We start from the raw sequence: 16,806 nt of genomic DNA on the forward strand, positions 1-16,806 counted from the left end.
ACTCAAAATGACACAATTCTCTACACAATTTTTTTTCTGAAACCTATTTGAAATTAAATATCTCTATCCCAAAGACAGAATTAATCTTGTTTTGACATATGTTGTAAATTAAGTTTTCCTACTATCTTACCTTTTCGGTGGGCTTCCATTTTTCGCTGTAGGCAAAACTAAATTTCCTGTGTAAACACACTTTCGGAAAATCCGGAAATTTTAAATCCGGAACCAATTTATTAATATTTTTTTTAATAAATGTGAAGCCTGTATGTACTACTTCATACTGAATATACCAATTATAGTGTACATTTATTTTTTCATTTTTTATGCATATCATAATACAGGAGTTATTTGCTTAACAAAAAAATCGGCCAGGCTGTTCTACTGTAGTGTGCTACCTTACACGCTATCACAATACGGAACCCGTGTATAATAAAGTCTTTATACACCGTACAACTAAATGATCTGGATGTTATATTGATAGAAATACAAGGGAACCAGGCGACATTCGTGTGAGTAGCCGCAAGGATTTAATCACTTATGTCGTCAAGAACTTTTATTGGCGGAGTTTATACATTCTACAACTCTTTGTGGCTTCCCTGTTGACACCAAGGTGTGCGTTTTATATCACAAAATAGGTGTACGTTGATAAAAGTAACTGGTATGTCATCAATCAGGGTCATGTTGCGACTTTCGAGGGTATATTGTATGTCGTTCATCCCGGAAATAAAATGGAACCGTCTTCTTTTCTGTCAGAAATAACAGAAGCAATATCAAACAATTAGCATCCATTGAATTGTAAGCAGGAAACAGTTTAGCAATATATACAAATATCCCATGAAACCATTAGCATATAAAGTAGCCATTTTCTACAGCGATATCAAACAAGGACATACGAAATTTCAATAATATACATATGCTACAATGATACCTAGCAAGGACATATCATACTTCAATGATAGACATACATGTATACTACAGTGGTACCAAACAAGGACGTTAGATTGTGTATGGCTTTGCCGAAAAAATTACAAATGTAATAAGACTAGCAGCAATTGATACAAGTTCTTTGTTGTTTTTTCCTTTGATATAACCGTCTTACGTTTGCGAGGTACTCCTCTTGATCCCTTGGACGCTTGGCGGCGTTGTGGATATGACGAAAGGTGTTTTGTACACCCGTGCCGATACCCACCGGACGTGTTACCTAGGGAACATGCTATGTATTACTGGTTGTAAGGTTTATCAAAAATAAATTATAATCAATTCAAAAAGCATAGCAAGTCTTCTGAGCAGTCGGTTTATAATGATGCCCCAAAAAATGGTTTAAATATTGATGAAAACTGCTTTACAGTCTACCCATTCAATTAATTTGCCAAAGGTAATGAACTTCTTTCGTCTCTCTAACGGCGTTTAATCGACAAGTACGATGGAAATTTAATGTGAACTTGCTAGATTTTAAGATGGCTGTTTAGAGTCAGATATTTGCTATAAGCTACCTTAATGTAACCCGAACGTTAAATGCGTTACCTTAAACCCATACGATAACATCCGCTGAGCGAACTCGTCATCTTCTCCACCCCATCCCCAATATCCATTGGACAGTCCATTGACCTGTAAAGTGGAAACGCACCTAATTAGACGGAAGTCACACCTTCGACATGTCCGTCCCTATATATGAAGAAATTTATGTTGATAGACAATACTGATCTGATCCTACATCTTTATATTGACCCCTTGTTATCAATGATATTCCCTCGATTCTCCGCTACATGTTTTTTATATAGAGGGAGACACTGTCTAGCGCTGTGGTGTTGATTAACAATAAAAACTATATAAAACAACAAAACAAAACAATATTTACCTACTCATATTGACCCCTTGTTATCAATGATATTCCCTCGATTCCCCTCTACATTTGTTTTATATATAGACACTGTCTATCATTGTTGTGTTGATAAACAATAAAAATATATAAAACAACAAAACAAAACAATATTTACCTATTCATATTGTTCCCTTGATATTAATGGTATTCCACCTATTCTTCCTAGGTACAGTGTGTGCATATATGGGTGAGAGTGTGTGTGTGTGTGTGTGTTTAGACTAACATTTTCTATTGACAATAAAAACTGCATAAAGCAAAAGAAGGAAAGCGTACCTTTTCATAATGATCCCTTGTCATAAGAAGGATTCCCCCGACAAATTGTGGGTAGTGGTATTCGGGATGGAGTTCCGGAGAAGCTATATGGTACGGCCCTTTCGATGGGAAGCTGTAGTTTAACTTTGGGTTGAGTGGAAGTAAATCGACATCATGCATGGCTATGTAATCACAGTCTAAATAGCTCTCTAGAAAACCTATGTTGATTAAAGCTCCTCGATTAAACCTGGCAAAAGATTGGGTTGTATGTATTGTCCGTTGGGTTATACAATTCTGCGACGAAATAAACACCATAAAACAAGAACAATAGCATACATTATAATAACGGCATGGTAATACAACAATGTATTATGACTGTATCTCTGTATCAAACATGTAACGTTGCAACTCAGGAAATAAAAGATTTGATTTTTAAATATCATTTTTAATATATTCATGAGTATTATTTGTATAACTTCTCTTAACGCAACTGTGTATTTTGATTTCGATCAGTCAGGATTTGAATATTTTCTGAAAATGCTCACGTGAATAATTAATTAAAATTGCTTTTCTGGTTTAAACTGTATGTTTAACAAACGGATACAAATGGTCCAATAAAAAGACATGAAACTTTTTCAAAACAAAGTAAATTCTTTACGCTTGAAGCTTCCTGCACAAAGCTTGTATTTAGGAGTTATACCCTGGTAAGTGTTCCTCTAACATTGTACACTGTAACCGGTTATATGACGTGCGTTTACATTGTATAAATTTATATTAGATATAACATTTTACAGTTTATAACATCGACTTATTGTTTAATTTCATGTAATATCGACTTATTGTGTAATAAGTTATTGTATGATTTCATACAACGTCGATTTATTGTGTGATTTTATGTAATGTCGATTTATTGTGTGATTTCATATAATTCGAATCATTGTGTGATTTCATACAACGTTGACTAATCGTGTGACTTCATAAAATGTCGAATTATTGTGTGATTTCATGTTATATCGAATTATTGTGTGATTTCATGTTATATCGAATTATTGTGTGATTTCATGTTATATCGAATTATTGTGTGATTTCATGTTATATCGAATTATTGTGTGATTTTATGCAACGTCGACTAATTGTGAGATTTCATAATATGAAGGCTTATTGTGTGATTTCATAAAATGAAGACTTATTGTATGATTTCATTGAATGCCGATTTATTGTGATTTATTCCCAAATAACAATTTTGTGTTACTTACCTAAATTCGTCCACCTGGTTGATTACATAAATCCTGTGTGAGACACTTTGGTTACTAAGGAACTTCGTCATGTAAGGTACAAACTGTTTTCAACTCTTCATTACAGTTCCTAAACGGTACTAAAAGTGCCATTTTATGGGCTTGACTATGTGTCCTGGTATAATCGTATTGCTGTGAGTTGTGTCCCCAGTCCGATCGCTTGTCTCTAGCTTGTTTATAGGTATATGGTGTTAGTAGCTTGCCTTGTTCATTGTTTGAAGTATTAGAATTATATAACAATATCAACAAGGACATTCCTGATACTCCAGCTACGACACGAAACAAAAATATCTTCGTCCCCCTCCTCCTCATTGTTTTTCGTGTTATATAGATAACGCGTATAGAGAGATGGTAGATTTAACGATACAATATAGTCATGTTTTTAGTTAGTCATTAAGGCTATTAGAATAGCAACCAACGTTGCCAGGATGCTTGTCTTCTCACCATACCTGCTTATAGGTGACAACCCTCAACAGGTAAAACACTATATGCACAGATTGTAGGGATCTCCTGATATGCTTTCCATGTTTTCTGAGATATAATATAAATACATACTACTTGTTGATAAAGCCACTCTACATAGCCGTAGGAATACAACACAGGTACGTAGTAAAGCCAGTTCTTTTTTCCTTTCTAAATAGCCTGCAGTAGTTGAACGATCGTGATACTAGTTACTAATGTAAAACAATATCCTTACCCATTGTGTGTGATTATATTATTGGTGTGTACATATGGTATCCAGGTAGTGACAGTGGCCAGTATCATAGTTACAGTGAGATTGACAGTAAGCTGAAGGTTCTTACTTTTAGATAAGACATGGTCGTATTACTTTGTGTTTTAAAAGGCATACATGTAATATATCGTTTGTTACCCCGATCCTTCCTTGCAACTTAACCAACAGGGACAGCTTACAACTAAGCTGTAGCGTTCAGTTTCCCAATTGTTAATTTTCCCTTTCTTAATAGCAACATCCCTGCATCCCTACCGACGGTGTTTACATTTCTCAATTGCTGTCCAAGGGCTTGTTCCCATCATCAAAATATCCGTGACAGATGTCGGCTACTGACGGAGAAATTAAAAGTGTTCGAGGGATGCAGGTTGATGAAGACAATGGGGAAATTTTAATGCCAACATCAGGATCTCATTTGGAAATATTCTAGTTTCTTATGTGATGTGAAGTCAGTTTAATATTTATTGATATACCTAATGGTTCCGATGTCACCACACCATCTATCATTTGATATTGTGATTTATGACCTAGATTTGTATGGCGGGTGTCGTCTTGACCTAGAATTGTATGGCAGGTGTCGTCGTGACCTAGCTATGTATGGCGGGTGTCGTTGGTTTTACCTAGATGTGTATGGCAGGTGTCGTCGTGACCTAGCTATGTATGGCGGGTGTCGTTGGTTTTACCTAGATGTGTATGGCAGGTGTCGTCGTGACCTAGATATGTATGGCGGGTGTCGTTGGTTTTACCTACATGTGTATGGCAGGTGTCGTCGTGACCTAGATATGTATGGCGGGTGTCGTCGTGACCTAGATGTGTATGGCAGGTGTCGTCGTGACCTAGATATGCATGGCGGGTGTCGTCGTGACCTAGCTATGTATGGCGGGTGTCGTTGATTTTACCTACATGTGTATGGCAGGTGTCGTCGTGATCTAGAAGTGTATGGCGGGTGTCGTAAATGAAGCAGAGGACGCTTACTCTTCCGGAGCATCTTAAACTCATCCCCTTGCACTTACAGAGAAACCCCGTTCTCGGAAAATTAGAGATCATTATTTTTCTCCGCCTTCAGTGGGCTTGTTTACTTTGGGGGTAATGGTGTATACTTTATCATTACGAAAACGCCTTCCAGTGTGCTACTTATCGGCTACCTTAGCTTAGCAATACATTCTGTGATGTGACAAGTGTCACTGTATTTGTAAAGACAAAGAGGTTATAACAGTATCTTCTGCTAGGATCTGTACCGTTTCGGAACATCTTGGTAATATAATTACCGGAATATCAAAGGCATCACATCAGTGAATTTACATAAGTCCATTTAAATGATAGAAAAAATATTGTAAACACCCTGGGACAAAATGACTATAGTAAATATCCGTTTCACTCATAGCATGTACAGTTGTATTATTAATAGTAAATTCGATATTCTAATCCATATTGGTAGTAAATTCGATATTATAATCCATATTGGTAGTGAATTCGATATTCCAATCCATATTGATAGTGAATTCGATATTCCAATCCATATTGATAGTGAATTCGATATTATAATCCATATTGGTAGTGAATTCGATATTATAATCCATATTGGTAGTGAATTCGATATTCCAATCCATATTGATAGTGAATTCGATATTCCAATCCATATTGATAGTGAATTCGATATTCCAATCCATATTGATAGTGAATTCGATATTATAATCCATATTGGTAGTGAATTCGATATTATAATCCATATTGATAGTGAATTCGATTTTATAATCCATATTGATAGTGAATTCGATATTATAATCCATATTGGTAGTGAATTCGATATTATAATCCATATTGATAGTGAATTCGATATTATAATCCATATTGATAATAAATTCGATATTATAATCCATATTGATAGTGAATTCGATATTCTAATCCATATTGATAGTGAATTCGATATTATAATCCATATTGATAGTGAATTCGATATTATAATCCATATTGGTAGTGAATTCGATATTATAATCCATATTGATAGTGAATTCGATATCATAATCCATATTGATAGTGAATTCGATATTATAATCCATATTGATAGTAAATTCGATATTATAATCCATATTGATAGTAAATTCGATATTATAATCCATATTGATAGTGAATTCGATATTCTAATCCTTTTTGATGTGTATGAGTTAAACGATTATCGGTAATCATGGTGTATTATTTTAACAAATGCGATAATCGCGATGTGTTCTATTGATAAATTTGATAACCGTGATGTGTTCTTTTAACAAATTCGACATCAATGATACATTTGTATGTTGTTTTAATAAATTCGATAACAGCCGTGGGTTGTGTTGCGTTAACATATTTAATAACGGTGATGTGCTATTTTAAGTAATTCGATAACAGTTATTTTATGTTTTAACTAATTTGATATCTGTGATGTAATGCTTTAACTAATTTGATAACCGTGATGTGCTGTTTGAACTAATTCTATAACCATGATTTTGTTGTCTTAACAAATTCGATAACCAAGGTATAATGTTTTAATAAATTTGATAACCGCGATGCTATGTTTTAGTAAATTTGATAACCGCTATGTCATGATTTAGTAAAGGTTGATAGCTACGATGTTATGTTTTAGTAAATTTGATAACCACAACGTGTTGTTTTAATCGCATATATTGCAGACGATCTCTAACAGTGAGCGATTTGATCCTTACATAAAGGGTCGATTTTACATGTGTGTCCATGTCATCATGGATTAGTTAAATGTGTTGAATAATTTGATATGACAGAAGAGGTGATCCCATGAAGAGTATTTTTTGAGTATTCTATGAATTTTCCAACGGTTTAACTTGATATTGCGAAGGCCAATCAACGAGAAATGTTTGAAGTAAGGTATTAACATCATTTAATGAATAAATCAAAATGTTTATTGATAACTATTGAAACTGTTTCAATATAGCATGAAACAAATTTCATTGACGAGCAAAAGAACGAGAAAACAGATGTGTTGCACATTTATACTCATTATTACAAATTAAGTGCGTGTCACTTGTATAATCCTTTGACATTGCGAGGCAGATTGTTATGCTTGTGGTTTTATATCCAGGTTGTTTGCCTTTAACCTGTATGCCAAGTTAAAATTCTTATGAGTATTGGCACCGGTGTACACTTGTATTTCAAGTTGTTTATTAATCCAACTATCGTAATCACGTTGTCACACCTAAAACGTACAGGTCAATTGATGAAATCTCTTCAGACACCGGGAAAATAAGAAGCAAATCTTAATAGCAGGAATGTTTATTTTCATTTTATTTAAATACAATAACGATAATAATTTATATCATTAAATCGAAATATTTGACAAAACATTTGATTGGAACGACAAACATCACAGTTTCATACATATAACAGCTTGCTTTCTTAAGCACCAACATCAATGTCACATACCTTTTGTTCTATATTATGTTTTGGACTAACCCCGTTATAGAAATGATATATACATGTACAAAGTTGGCCGTTTCAACTGGGCTTCATAATCTTTTACGATGTGACTGTTTTCCTCGTTACTAACGAGCAAATTCTATTAGTTTTTTGGGTATTGTTTTATTTATTTTTTTCGAATACTAATTTCACTTAACTAAATGACATGGGCTGAAAAATATTTAGTTCGACCATTCACTTTTATGAAAAATGCCCACGATAGTAACATTATATCATCTTAATAGAAGTCAATAAATGTAAGACTTTATTATAACTCGTGCTATAATATATTTTTAACAAAAGGGACAAAAATAGTCAACGTGTTATCCATGAAGCAATAGTAAAAGGCTTTTGTTTGTTTTTCTAATGAACCCCGGGAACAGGGAATAACCGGTATATAATTTGTGTGACGACCGTCGGCAATAGTCCTATAGAGGATAACAATCTCGCGCTAATAATTGTATGTTATAGCTCAACTAAAATATCTATATACAGTATGTACATATCTGAAATACATTAGTATAGAACTTACAAGGCTACAGGCTGTGTTCCATACACTTATATACGTTCTATCTAGATATCATTGATCAACATCGCCGGATGACACAAAACCAGTCCTCTTTTAAATATACCCAAGGCCCAACACTTTCAAAATCCTGATAAAATATTTTCTGATTGACAAACTGGACAATATTTTATGAAACTATAACACTCGTCAGTAACTTCCGACCTGCCTATTGTAAGGGATACAACCTGGGGTTTTGAAGTAAATGAGAAATGAGATTTTCACTAATCAAGTGATTAAGCTAATCACCTTTTTAACAACTGGGCCCTGGTGTTAGATTGATTGGTAACTCTGTATATAACAAAAAAAACATGACCAGAACTTATAATCCTATGGCATATAAGTTCCTGTATGAGCGGCAACAAGGCTCAAGTTAACCAGACTAGTGATGTCCCTCATTAGTCAGACAGCCCTTCTGTTGGGGTGATAAAGATATTAGCCCTGGGATAGCAACTAAAAATGAATAAGATGTTGTTGGAGTGAGGGAACTAGGTGAATTGTGAAGTCTACTTTTTTGTCGCTATAATAATAACATTAATTATTAAATATTTTTGTTTTAACATACATTTCTCACTTTTTTTCCGAAAATATCGATAGTTTTATAAAAGTCTGAGAAGAACACTTGTTGAGCCCTAAAGATCGCTTAAATAGCTTCTCTTCAGAATCTACTGAAATATTCACCAACGACAATGATAACACACGCATTGACGGTACTTCGGTGAGTTTAGAACAGAAATGCCAAGGTTTAATATTCTTAATAATGTCATAATACACAGAAAATGTCCGATATTTTTTGCTTGTTTGGAAATGAGTATCACATTGTCTATATCTGTATATTTGGTGGCCTCTCAGGGACTTTAAGGGTTATTTTGTGTTTATGTAGGTATGTTTATCTGATGGGCTGTATACGTAAGGTTGAATGACTGTGTGACGTGCGCGTTTATAAATAAATATCATTGTATAAACTATAGATAAATATTGTATATCAACAACCACGCTTAGTTTACGTTACAATTAAAAACAACCTCTAGATAATACAAAGATATCTTAATACTTAAAACCTTCATAACAGTCTATGTCTATTTATTTCGTGATGATCCTCAAGTTTGGAAGCTTGTAAAAGGATTGTTTTGTTTAAAAGGCAAGCAGACACGCTCCAGTGATCTATGGCTGTGTTCCCTTCTGTTACAAGCGTAGGAACTTTTCAGACTTGTAAACACCTACAAATATAATTGTTTCATTGGAAGTCTCTTTACAGACTAGTTTGATGCCATTCGACCTTACACTGGCGCTATAAGTCGTGTTGTTGGTCTTTGGGAGAAACACACGTTTAGTGTTATATAACCTTTGATCGGGGGTGACAGTAGGGGCTGATTATAACAAATAAATCATACATACATCTAGTGAAAATATGAAATTGGTAAACCACCTCCTCAGTGACCGACAAAACCAAGAACATGTTATTGTTGCAAAGTCCTGATATTAAAAACAAAGGTTGCCAAGGTTATGGTGTAAGCTGACTTCTATTTCCAGTGTGAAGTACGTAAATGTCTGACGTATTACAATTGGCCTCTAGGTTTATGTGGGTTATTTATACCTTTTAATCCTGTCTCGTTATTGTCATCGAAAACAGCTCTTCAACTTCGTTATCGATTTTTAACTCAAACATTGTTTTGATTATTTGATATCAGCAGCCGTTAGCTATTTATATTTAATACCAGTCTTAAGATATGGAATCACTATTAAATGGTGATCTCTTAAGTTATGTGGACAGATATAGACATCTGATGGAAAAGTTTTAATGCTGAAGTTGCAGGGAGAAAAACGTTTGTAGGCAGCGATGGATTTCATGCATGACTGTTCTGTATAATAACTGCGAGAATTTAATTTGCTATTTTTTAGTTTGCAGCCTGTTTGTCACATTCTAATTAATGTTCATGATGAAATGGTTCATGATATACATTTTTTACTGATACTTGACGTTATTTAGAAATCCAATTTATTGAATTTTGTCCGAGGTTACTCGCCTCCTATACTCATGTTAGGCCCTTACCATCACTGACAAGTCCTAGAAGGACATAAAAGATGTATGATGTAGTTCAATATAGGCTGTGCTGTAGCTAACTCAAAAGTTTGGAAGGTGCCATCATCTCGCGTGTCACTTGTACAATCCTTTCGCATGGTATACCAATAAAGATGGTTTGACATGACCTTTATTTACTTGTTTTACCAGTAGATTGAGACTAACAAAAACCTACAGTCATCTTGCAAAATCATTTTGATATTTGAAATGTTGTTCTTGGGATTCCAACAATATAATCATATTAACTTGATAGTAGAATGGTTTTTTCTCTCGTCTACTGGCGGATTGGGAATTTAAATTACGGCCCCGGATTGGTCTAAACCAATGTTCCGTGAAAACGACGCTCTTGTTGTTTATAAAACATGGAACTTTTCTTTTTTTTCTTTTTTTTTTTTTTTGCAACAGCAGCTTTCGTTTAAGATTTGAAATTTAAGTATAAGAGTTCAAACTAGTAAATTGGTCGCTCGTTTTAAGAGCTCTCTTCAGTTATATCAGTACCAAACGAAAATGACAATCTTCTCCATGGATCCTATGAATGTTTGAGCTTGAGTGTAACAAGAAAAACTAACAATAGAGTCACAAAAATGGTCTATGTAGAAGGGAAAGTTACCCCTTGCACTTAAGATTGATCCTCCTGATATATTGTCACCATGCATATGGCACTGTCTGCTGGTACAGACAGCGCGACGTCACAATGTTTTAATGTCATATTGGCGGTAACTGTATGTGGCTTCTGGATTTGATTTTGTCCGGTTTAGACAGGTGTAGGGATTGAAGCCACTTTTCACACTTATCTTGGTTACACTCTGTAGACGGGTCGCCAGTGATAATGCTTGGACCAAGGTAATTGAGCTGTGCAGATAACTTTCTATGCCCTCCCAAACCCGTAACTTCTGCCGTTCCGGTGCCGTCCCCACGAGCCATTCCCGGCCTCTGTGGACTAGCAGTGACCGTGGTTGATGACCCGTGATCATGCCTTCGTGTTACGTCTTCAGTGAAAGGCACGTGCGTGAAGTTATTTTTAGAATCGTTCTGGCTATCGGCGGAGGAGTCGCGACTGAGAGAAGGGCGAGAGAGGTGTGGTCTGTGAAGTAGACGAGGCGTTGACACAGGTGAAGAGCCTTGGACAGGAGTCGATGGGGAATCCCTTTGTGAGTGTACACTAAGCCGACTTCGGGGTGTGGAGGGCGGTGTAGGGGTAGCTGAGCCGGGCATGCCATTTTGGTCAAACTGAAAGTGTCTACGCATCAATGGAACAGGACTCTGTGGGCTTATCTTATTCCCAAGGTTCGCCGAGTCGTCCACTGTTGTCTCGAATGACTGAATTTGACCCTTGTTGATGTTAAGTTCGTCGAGGAGTTGTGGGCATGACCTATACCTTGACAATGATACGTTTGATCCGCGTCTCCTGATGTCGTGGATTGCATCCTCATCCTCATCATCGTTTAACAGTTCAATAAACATTTTACTTTGATCCACTTTACCTACGTTCAAAGTTTCCATTCTGTAGAATTATATTTCATAAACTTTCACTAATAATATATTCTTAGAACATGTAACTAGCTCACTTAATGATTTTTTATCTCATCCAGTTCACTTATCACTACTGTAACCATCACACATAGTGATATTTTTTTCCTGTTGAAATTGCTAGTATATCACCCAGAATTCGAAAGCGATAGACACAAAACTGAATCCTAGTGATAGTCCGAGTTTTCAGATTAACCGGCGAAATAACACCACATTATACACACAAAAATTAATTCCAACCTCGCAACTCCAGCTTTTTCAAGAATGACTTTAGTCAACAAGATGTTTTTTACTTTCACAAATATGGCCGGACAAACACACTTTCAATGGAACAAATATGCCACACTTGACGCGAATACTCACTTTCACTTACTCCAGATAAAGTTGTCTGTGTTGGACGACAGACTCAGTCACTCCGAAAAACGTTCCTAGAGTAGACGCTGTTTCGCCTTCACCAGGTCGGTACAGAAGATATATATCTCATTACACATAACTGATGCATATCACCGCAATCTGAACTTTTTAATTATAACAAACTATGTTTGTCTTGGCTAATACACAAAATGTACCGTGTAGGTTCCCAAAACAAACGACGCGTTTCACTTCCATACAGCAACTTGTTTGTCTTATAACCAAGTGTCGTAACCGATTCCTGTGTACTTTCCTCTCGGAACTGAATCCTGTTTGCTTTCCTCTGGGAATCAATTCACGTCTTTACACTACTACTGGTATTGGTAGTCCTTCGGTAAACCGGAAGTCGCTGTCTGCAGTCACACATACATCAAGGATGTTGAGAATCACTAATGACGATCGCTGACTATATCCCGTGGATCTGGAATGAGAGAGGGATTCATATTACACGATATATACGAGACATTAGTGAACACATTTCCCATTTATGTGTCAGTAAGTAGGGTACAAGTACCATTGTATCGTAGATTGTTTTTGTAATGATCAGATTTCGGCACGTCATAAACTGTCACATACTGACTGCATAATACGTAAACCCCAACAAACCATGGCAACAGTTTCGCATTTTCCCTCCTAGGCGATAATTCGACGTATCGATTTCTAAATATCATTAACAGATTAAATTCATATTTAGAACGATTTCAGTGGCAGCCAAATCGGTAAATCCTTGAGATCTAACCGGATCAATTCGTCAGACAGCCAATGACGTGACCAGACATCCATCTGTATGATGACGTCATCTTTCTCGTAATAACTTATATAATTGATTTAATTTGTGTGAGGCAGAGTAAGATAATCTAATCTAATGTAATGTTTACACGTGTATCATATCATTTTAGATACATATACTACAATGTTTACACGTGTATCATAACATGTTAGATAAATATACTACAATGTTTACACGTGTATCATATCATTTTAGATACATATACTACAATGTTTACACGTGTATCATAACATTTTAGATAAATATACTACAATGTTTACACGTGTACCATATCATGTTAGATACATATACTACAATGTTTACACGTGTATCATATCATTTTAGATACATATACTACATGTACAATTTTTACACGTGTATCATATCATTTTAGATACATATACTACAATTTTTACACGTGTATCATAACATTTTAGATAAATATACTACAATGTTTACACGTGTATCATATCATTTTAGATACATATACTACAATGTTTACACGTGTATCATATCATGTTAGATACATATACTACAATGTTTACACGTGTATCATAGCATTTTAGATACATATACTACAATGTACATGTATACACGTGTATCATAACATGTTAGATACATATACTACAATGTTTACACGTGTATCATATCATTTAAGATAAATATACTACAATGTTTACACGTGTATCATAACATGTTAGATAAATATACTACAATGTTTACACGTGTATCATATCATTTTAGATAAATATACTACAATGTTTACACGTGTATCATATCATTTTAGATAAATACATTACAATGTTTACACGTGTATCATATCATTTTAGATACATATACTACAATGTTTACACGTGTATCATATCATTTTAGATACATATACTACAATTTTTACACGTGTATCATATCATTTTAGATAAATATACTACAATGTTTACACGTGTATCATATCATTTTAGATAAATATACTACAATGTTTACACGTGTATCATATCATTTTAGATAAATATATTACACTGTATTGCTAGGTTTCGTTAACATGCCACCGTCTATTGCTAGGTTTCGTCATTTTTTGTTTACCGCCTACATAACTTCGGTTATTGCTAGGTTTCGTCAGTTAGGGTTTTACCGCCAGCATACAGTGTAACTCGTGCTATTGCTAGGTTTCGTCAACATGACTCCGTCTATTGCTAGGTTTCGTCAACATGACTCCGTCTATTGCTAGGTTTCGTCAACATGACACCACGACTGCTAGGTTTCTTCAGTTAGGGTTTTACCGCCAGCATAACTTCGCCTATTGCTACCTGTAGGTTTCGTCAACATGACACCACGACTGCTAGGTTTCGTCAGTTAGGGTTTTACCGCCAGCACAACTCCGCCTATTGCTACATATAGGTTTCGTCAACATAACCCCGTCTATTGCTAGGTTTCGTCAGTTAGGGTTTTACCGCCAGCATAACTCCGCCTATTGCTACATATAGGTTTCGTCAACATAACCCCGTCTATTGCTAGGTTTCGTCAGTTAGGGTTTTATCGCCAACATAACTCCGGCTATTGCTACCTGTAGGTTTCGTAAGTTTGTTAACCGCCTTCATGACTCCACTTATTGCTAGAATTTATCTAACTGTTGTTGGTGTTCTGTCGGCTTTAGTAAGTGAATGATTACCGCCTGCATGACTGCCTTATGCTTATAATACATTATTCTGGATGTCCGTCTAGACTTTCCTTATAAATAGTTCTTAACCTCCGGGATGGTGTTGTTGCGCCTGCTCTTGAACAAATAAAGGAACAAGGCGAAGGTTTAGAATTGCGCCAGTGCTTTAACTTTTTTCCCTAAGTGCCCGTGCATTGAAACATTTCGTAACCTCCAAGGATTTCACAAGCATTAAACATTCCGTAACTTTCACAAAGATTTCACAAGCATTAAACATTCCGTAACTTTCACAAAGATTTCACAAGCATTAAAACATTCCGTAACTTCCACAAAGATTTCACAAGCATTAAAACATTCCGTAACTTTCACAAGGATAAAACTGATCTCCGCTACGTCCTCATTCTGTTTACCATTCTGTGTCATTCACCTAAACAACTCTTCACTTTCAGACGTTTTATTATTAATGATGTTTTCGTGATATGTATGTTGATTAGATAGAATTCAATGAAATAGGTACCGGGAGTAGAGTAGACAATAAGTTCAATGGCGGGAAACGGGACTGTTATAATGACGGTGTGATAGTGACTAGGGGTGGGAGAGGGGAGGTAACTCGAATGAACGGTTATATAGTACGAGGTTAAAATGTGTTTCCCGGGGATTGGATTTGAATTCTGGGTATAATAAGATATTAACATATTAAGGTGTAAACAAAGTCAGAATTATGTTGGATCTTATTATATTCGTGTTTTTTTTTGTGTTGTTTATTTTGGGTTTACTATAAGTGTGCTGGGCGGTACATGTGTTGTTGTTGTTGTTGTTGTTGTTGTTGTTGTTGTTGTCGTCGTCGTCGTATTACTGAAGACACTGTTAGATATTCTGTTTATTACATTTTTTATCAACGAAAAACCTTCCCCGTATGCTAACTAGGCCTAATGTAAACAAAAAAAGTAGTTTCCCCTGTCCAGGTGCTGACATATATGTCGGGCTTTCTGATTGATCAATTATTTTGGTATTTTCTAATCATTAATTTGATTGGTCAAATCAGCAAAAGTGATATTTGAAAAATATCACTTTTATAGAATGAATAATTTTTGATATTTCACTGGTAAAAATGTAATAAATTAACATATTAAGGTGTAAACAAAGTCAGAATTACGTTGGATCTTATTATATTCGTGTTTTTTTTGTGTTGTTTATTTTGGGTTTACTATAAGTGTGCTGGGCGGTACATGCGTTGTTGTTGTTGTTGTTGTTGTCGTCGTCGTCGTCGTCGTCGTCGTTGTTGTTTTTGTTGTTGTTGTTGTTGTTGTTGTCGTCGTCGTCGTCGTCGTCGTCGTCGTCGTTGTTGTTTTTGTTGGGGTTTTTTTTGCTATACTATATGTGTGCTGGGTTGTACATGGGTGTTTTTTGTTTGTGCTCTTTGTTTTGGGTTTACCATGTGTGTGCCGGATGACTTTTCTATGGATTTTCCTTTTTCCTTCCTAAGTACATGTAATTTGCCTATATGTTATATTGTAATGAATGTCTGTTTATACAATTTAAGTATATTAATCTTGGTTTTATAGAACTCCCGACAGCCGCCTCATACCCGACTGTATTCTTGTCGGTGTCAATGCATCTGAAATTGAATTGAGCCGAGGGCCTCAAGCTTTACATTATGTAGACTATTTTGATACACTCAGTGTATGTGTATAGCAGTCAGACGGACAATTGGTGTTTTGTTATGTAATACTGACACGCTAAATACAAGGGGCCACAAACCAACGGACCTAATATCACCGGGAAACCTAGACCAACTTGTTGTCGCTGTGTTTGACAGGGTGGTGTTTGAGAGGGTGGTATAATTTTGCTTTGAAAGGACTCGGAGACAACATTCCTTTGATTTACGGTTCCAATCATAGAGAACATTCTGAATTCTGCAATATTTACTCATTTCACATCAAATTTATATCAATGGTTTGTAGCCTCAGGCAGAGTATCACTGAGCTCTCTTTTGCATCTAAAATCGATTGAATAGGCGCCATCGTAGATCGGGATACAGTGGCTGAAATGGACCTCGTGATGGCCTCGATCACCGTTCAACAAATTGGTTTTTTTATATTCTTTGCAAAGGGTGCGTCAATATACATTGGTGGGGAGAGAAGCTCCGCCAACACTAAACATATGATATACA

The 16,806-nt window shown here is 35.6% G+C and overlaps 1 protein-coding gene and 1 pseudogene across 1 annotated transcript in view; both read right to left on the reverse strand.

Annotated features, from left to right (window-relative positions):
- Window positions 1–323: 323 nt before the first annotated feature.
- On the reverse strand, window positions 324–3,887 carry LOC117339398 (annotated as a pseudogene).
- A 3,539-nt stretch (window positions 3,888–7,426) lies between these two features.
- LOC117339399 overlaps window positions 7,427–16,806 on the reverse strand; it is a 66,399-nt gene continuing 57,019 nt past the window's right edge. Inside the window, exon 3 of the mRNA XM_033900961.1 lies at window positions 7,427–12,631. Within this exon, the coding sequence (XP_033756852.1) occupies window positions 10,975–11,772 (798 nt within the window). The 5' untranslated portion in view covers window positions 11,773–12,631 and the 3' untranslated portion in view covers window positions 7,427–10,974. The remainder of the gene's footprint in view (window positions 12,632–16,806) is intronic.

The sequence above is a fragment of the Pecten maximus genome, chromosome 12 (genome assembly GCF_902652985.1).
Source record: "Pecten maximus chromosome 12, xPecMax1.1, whole genome shotgun sequence".
In the NCBI taxonomy this organism is placed as follows: domain Eukaryota; kingdom Metazoa; phylum Mollusca; class Bivalvia; order Pectinida; family Pectinidae; genus Pecten; species Pecten maximus.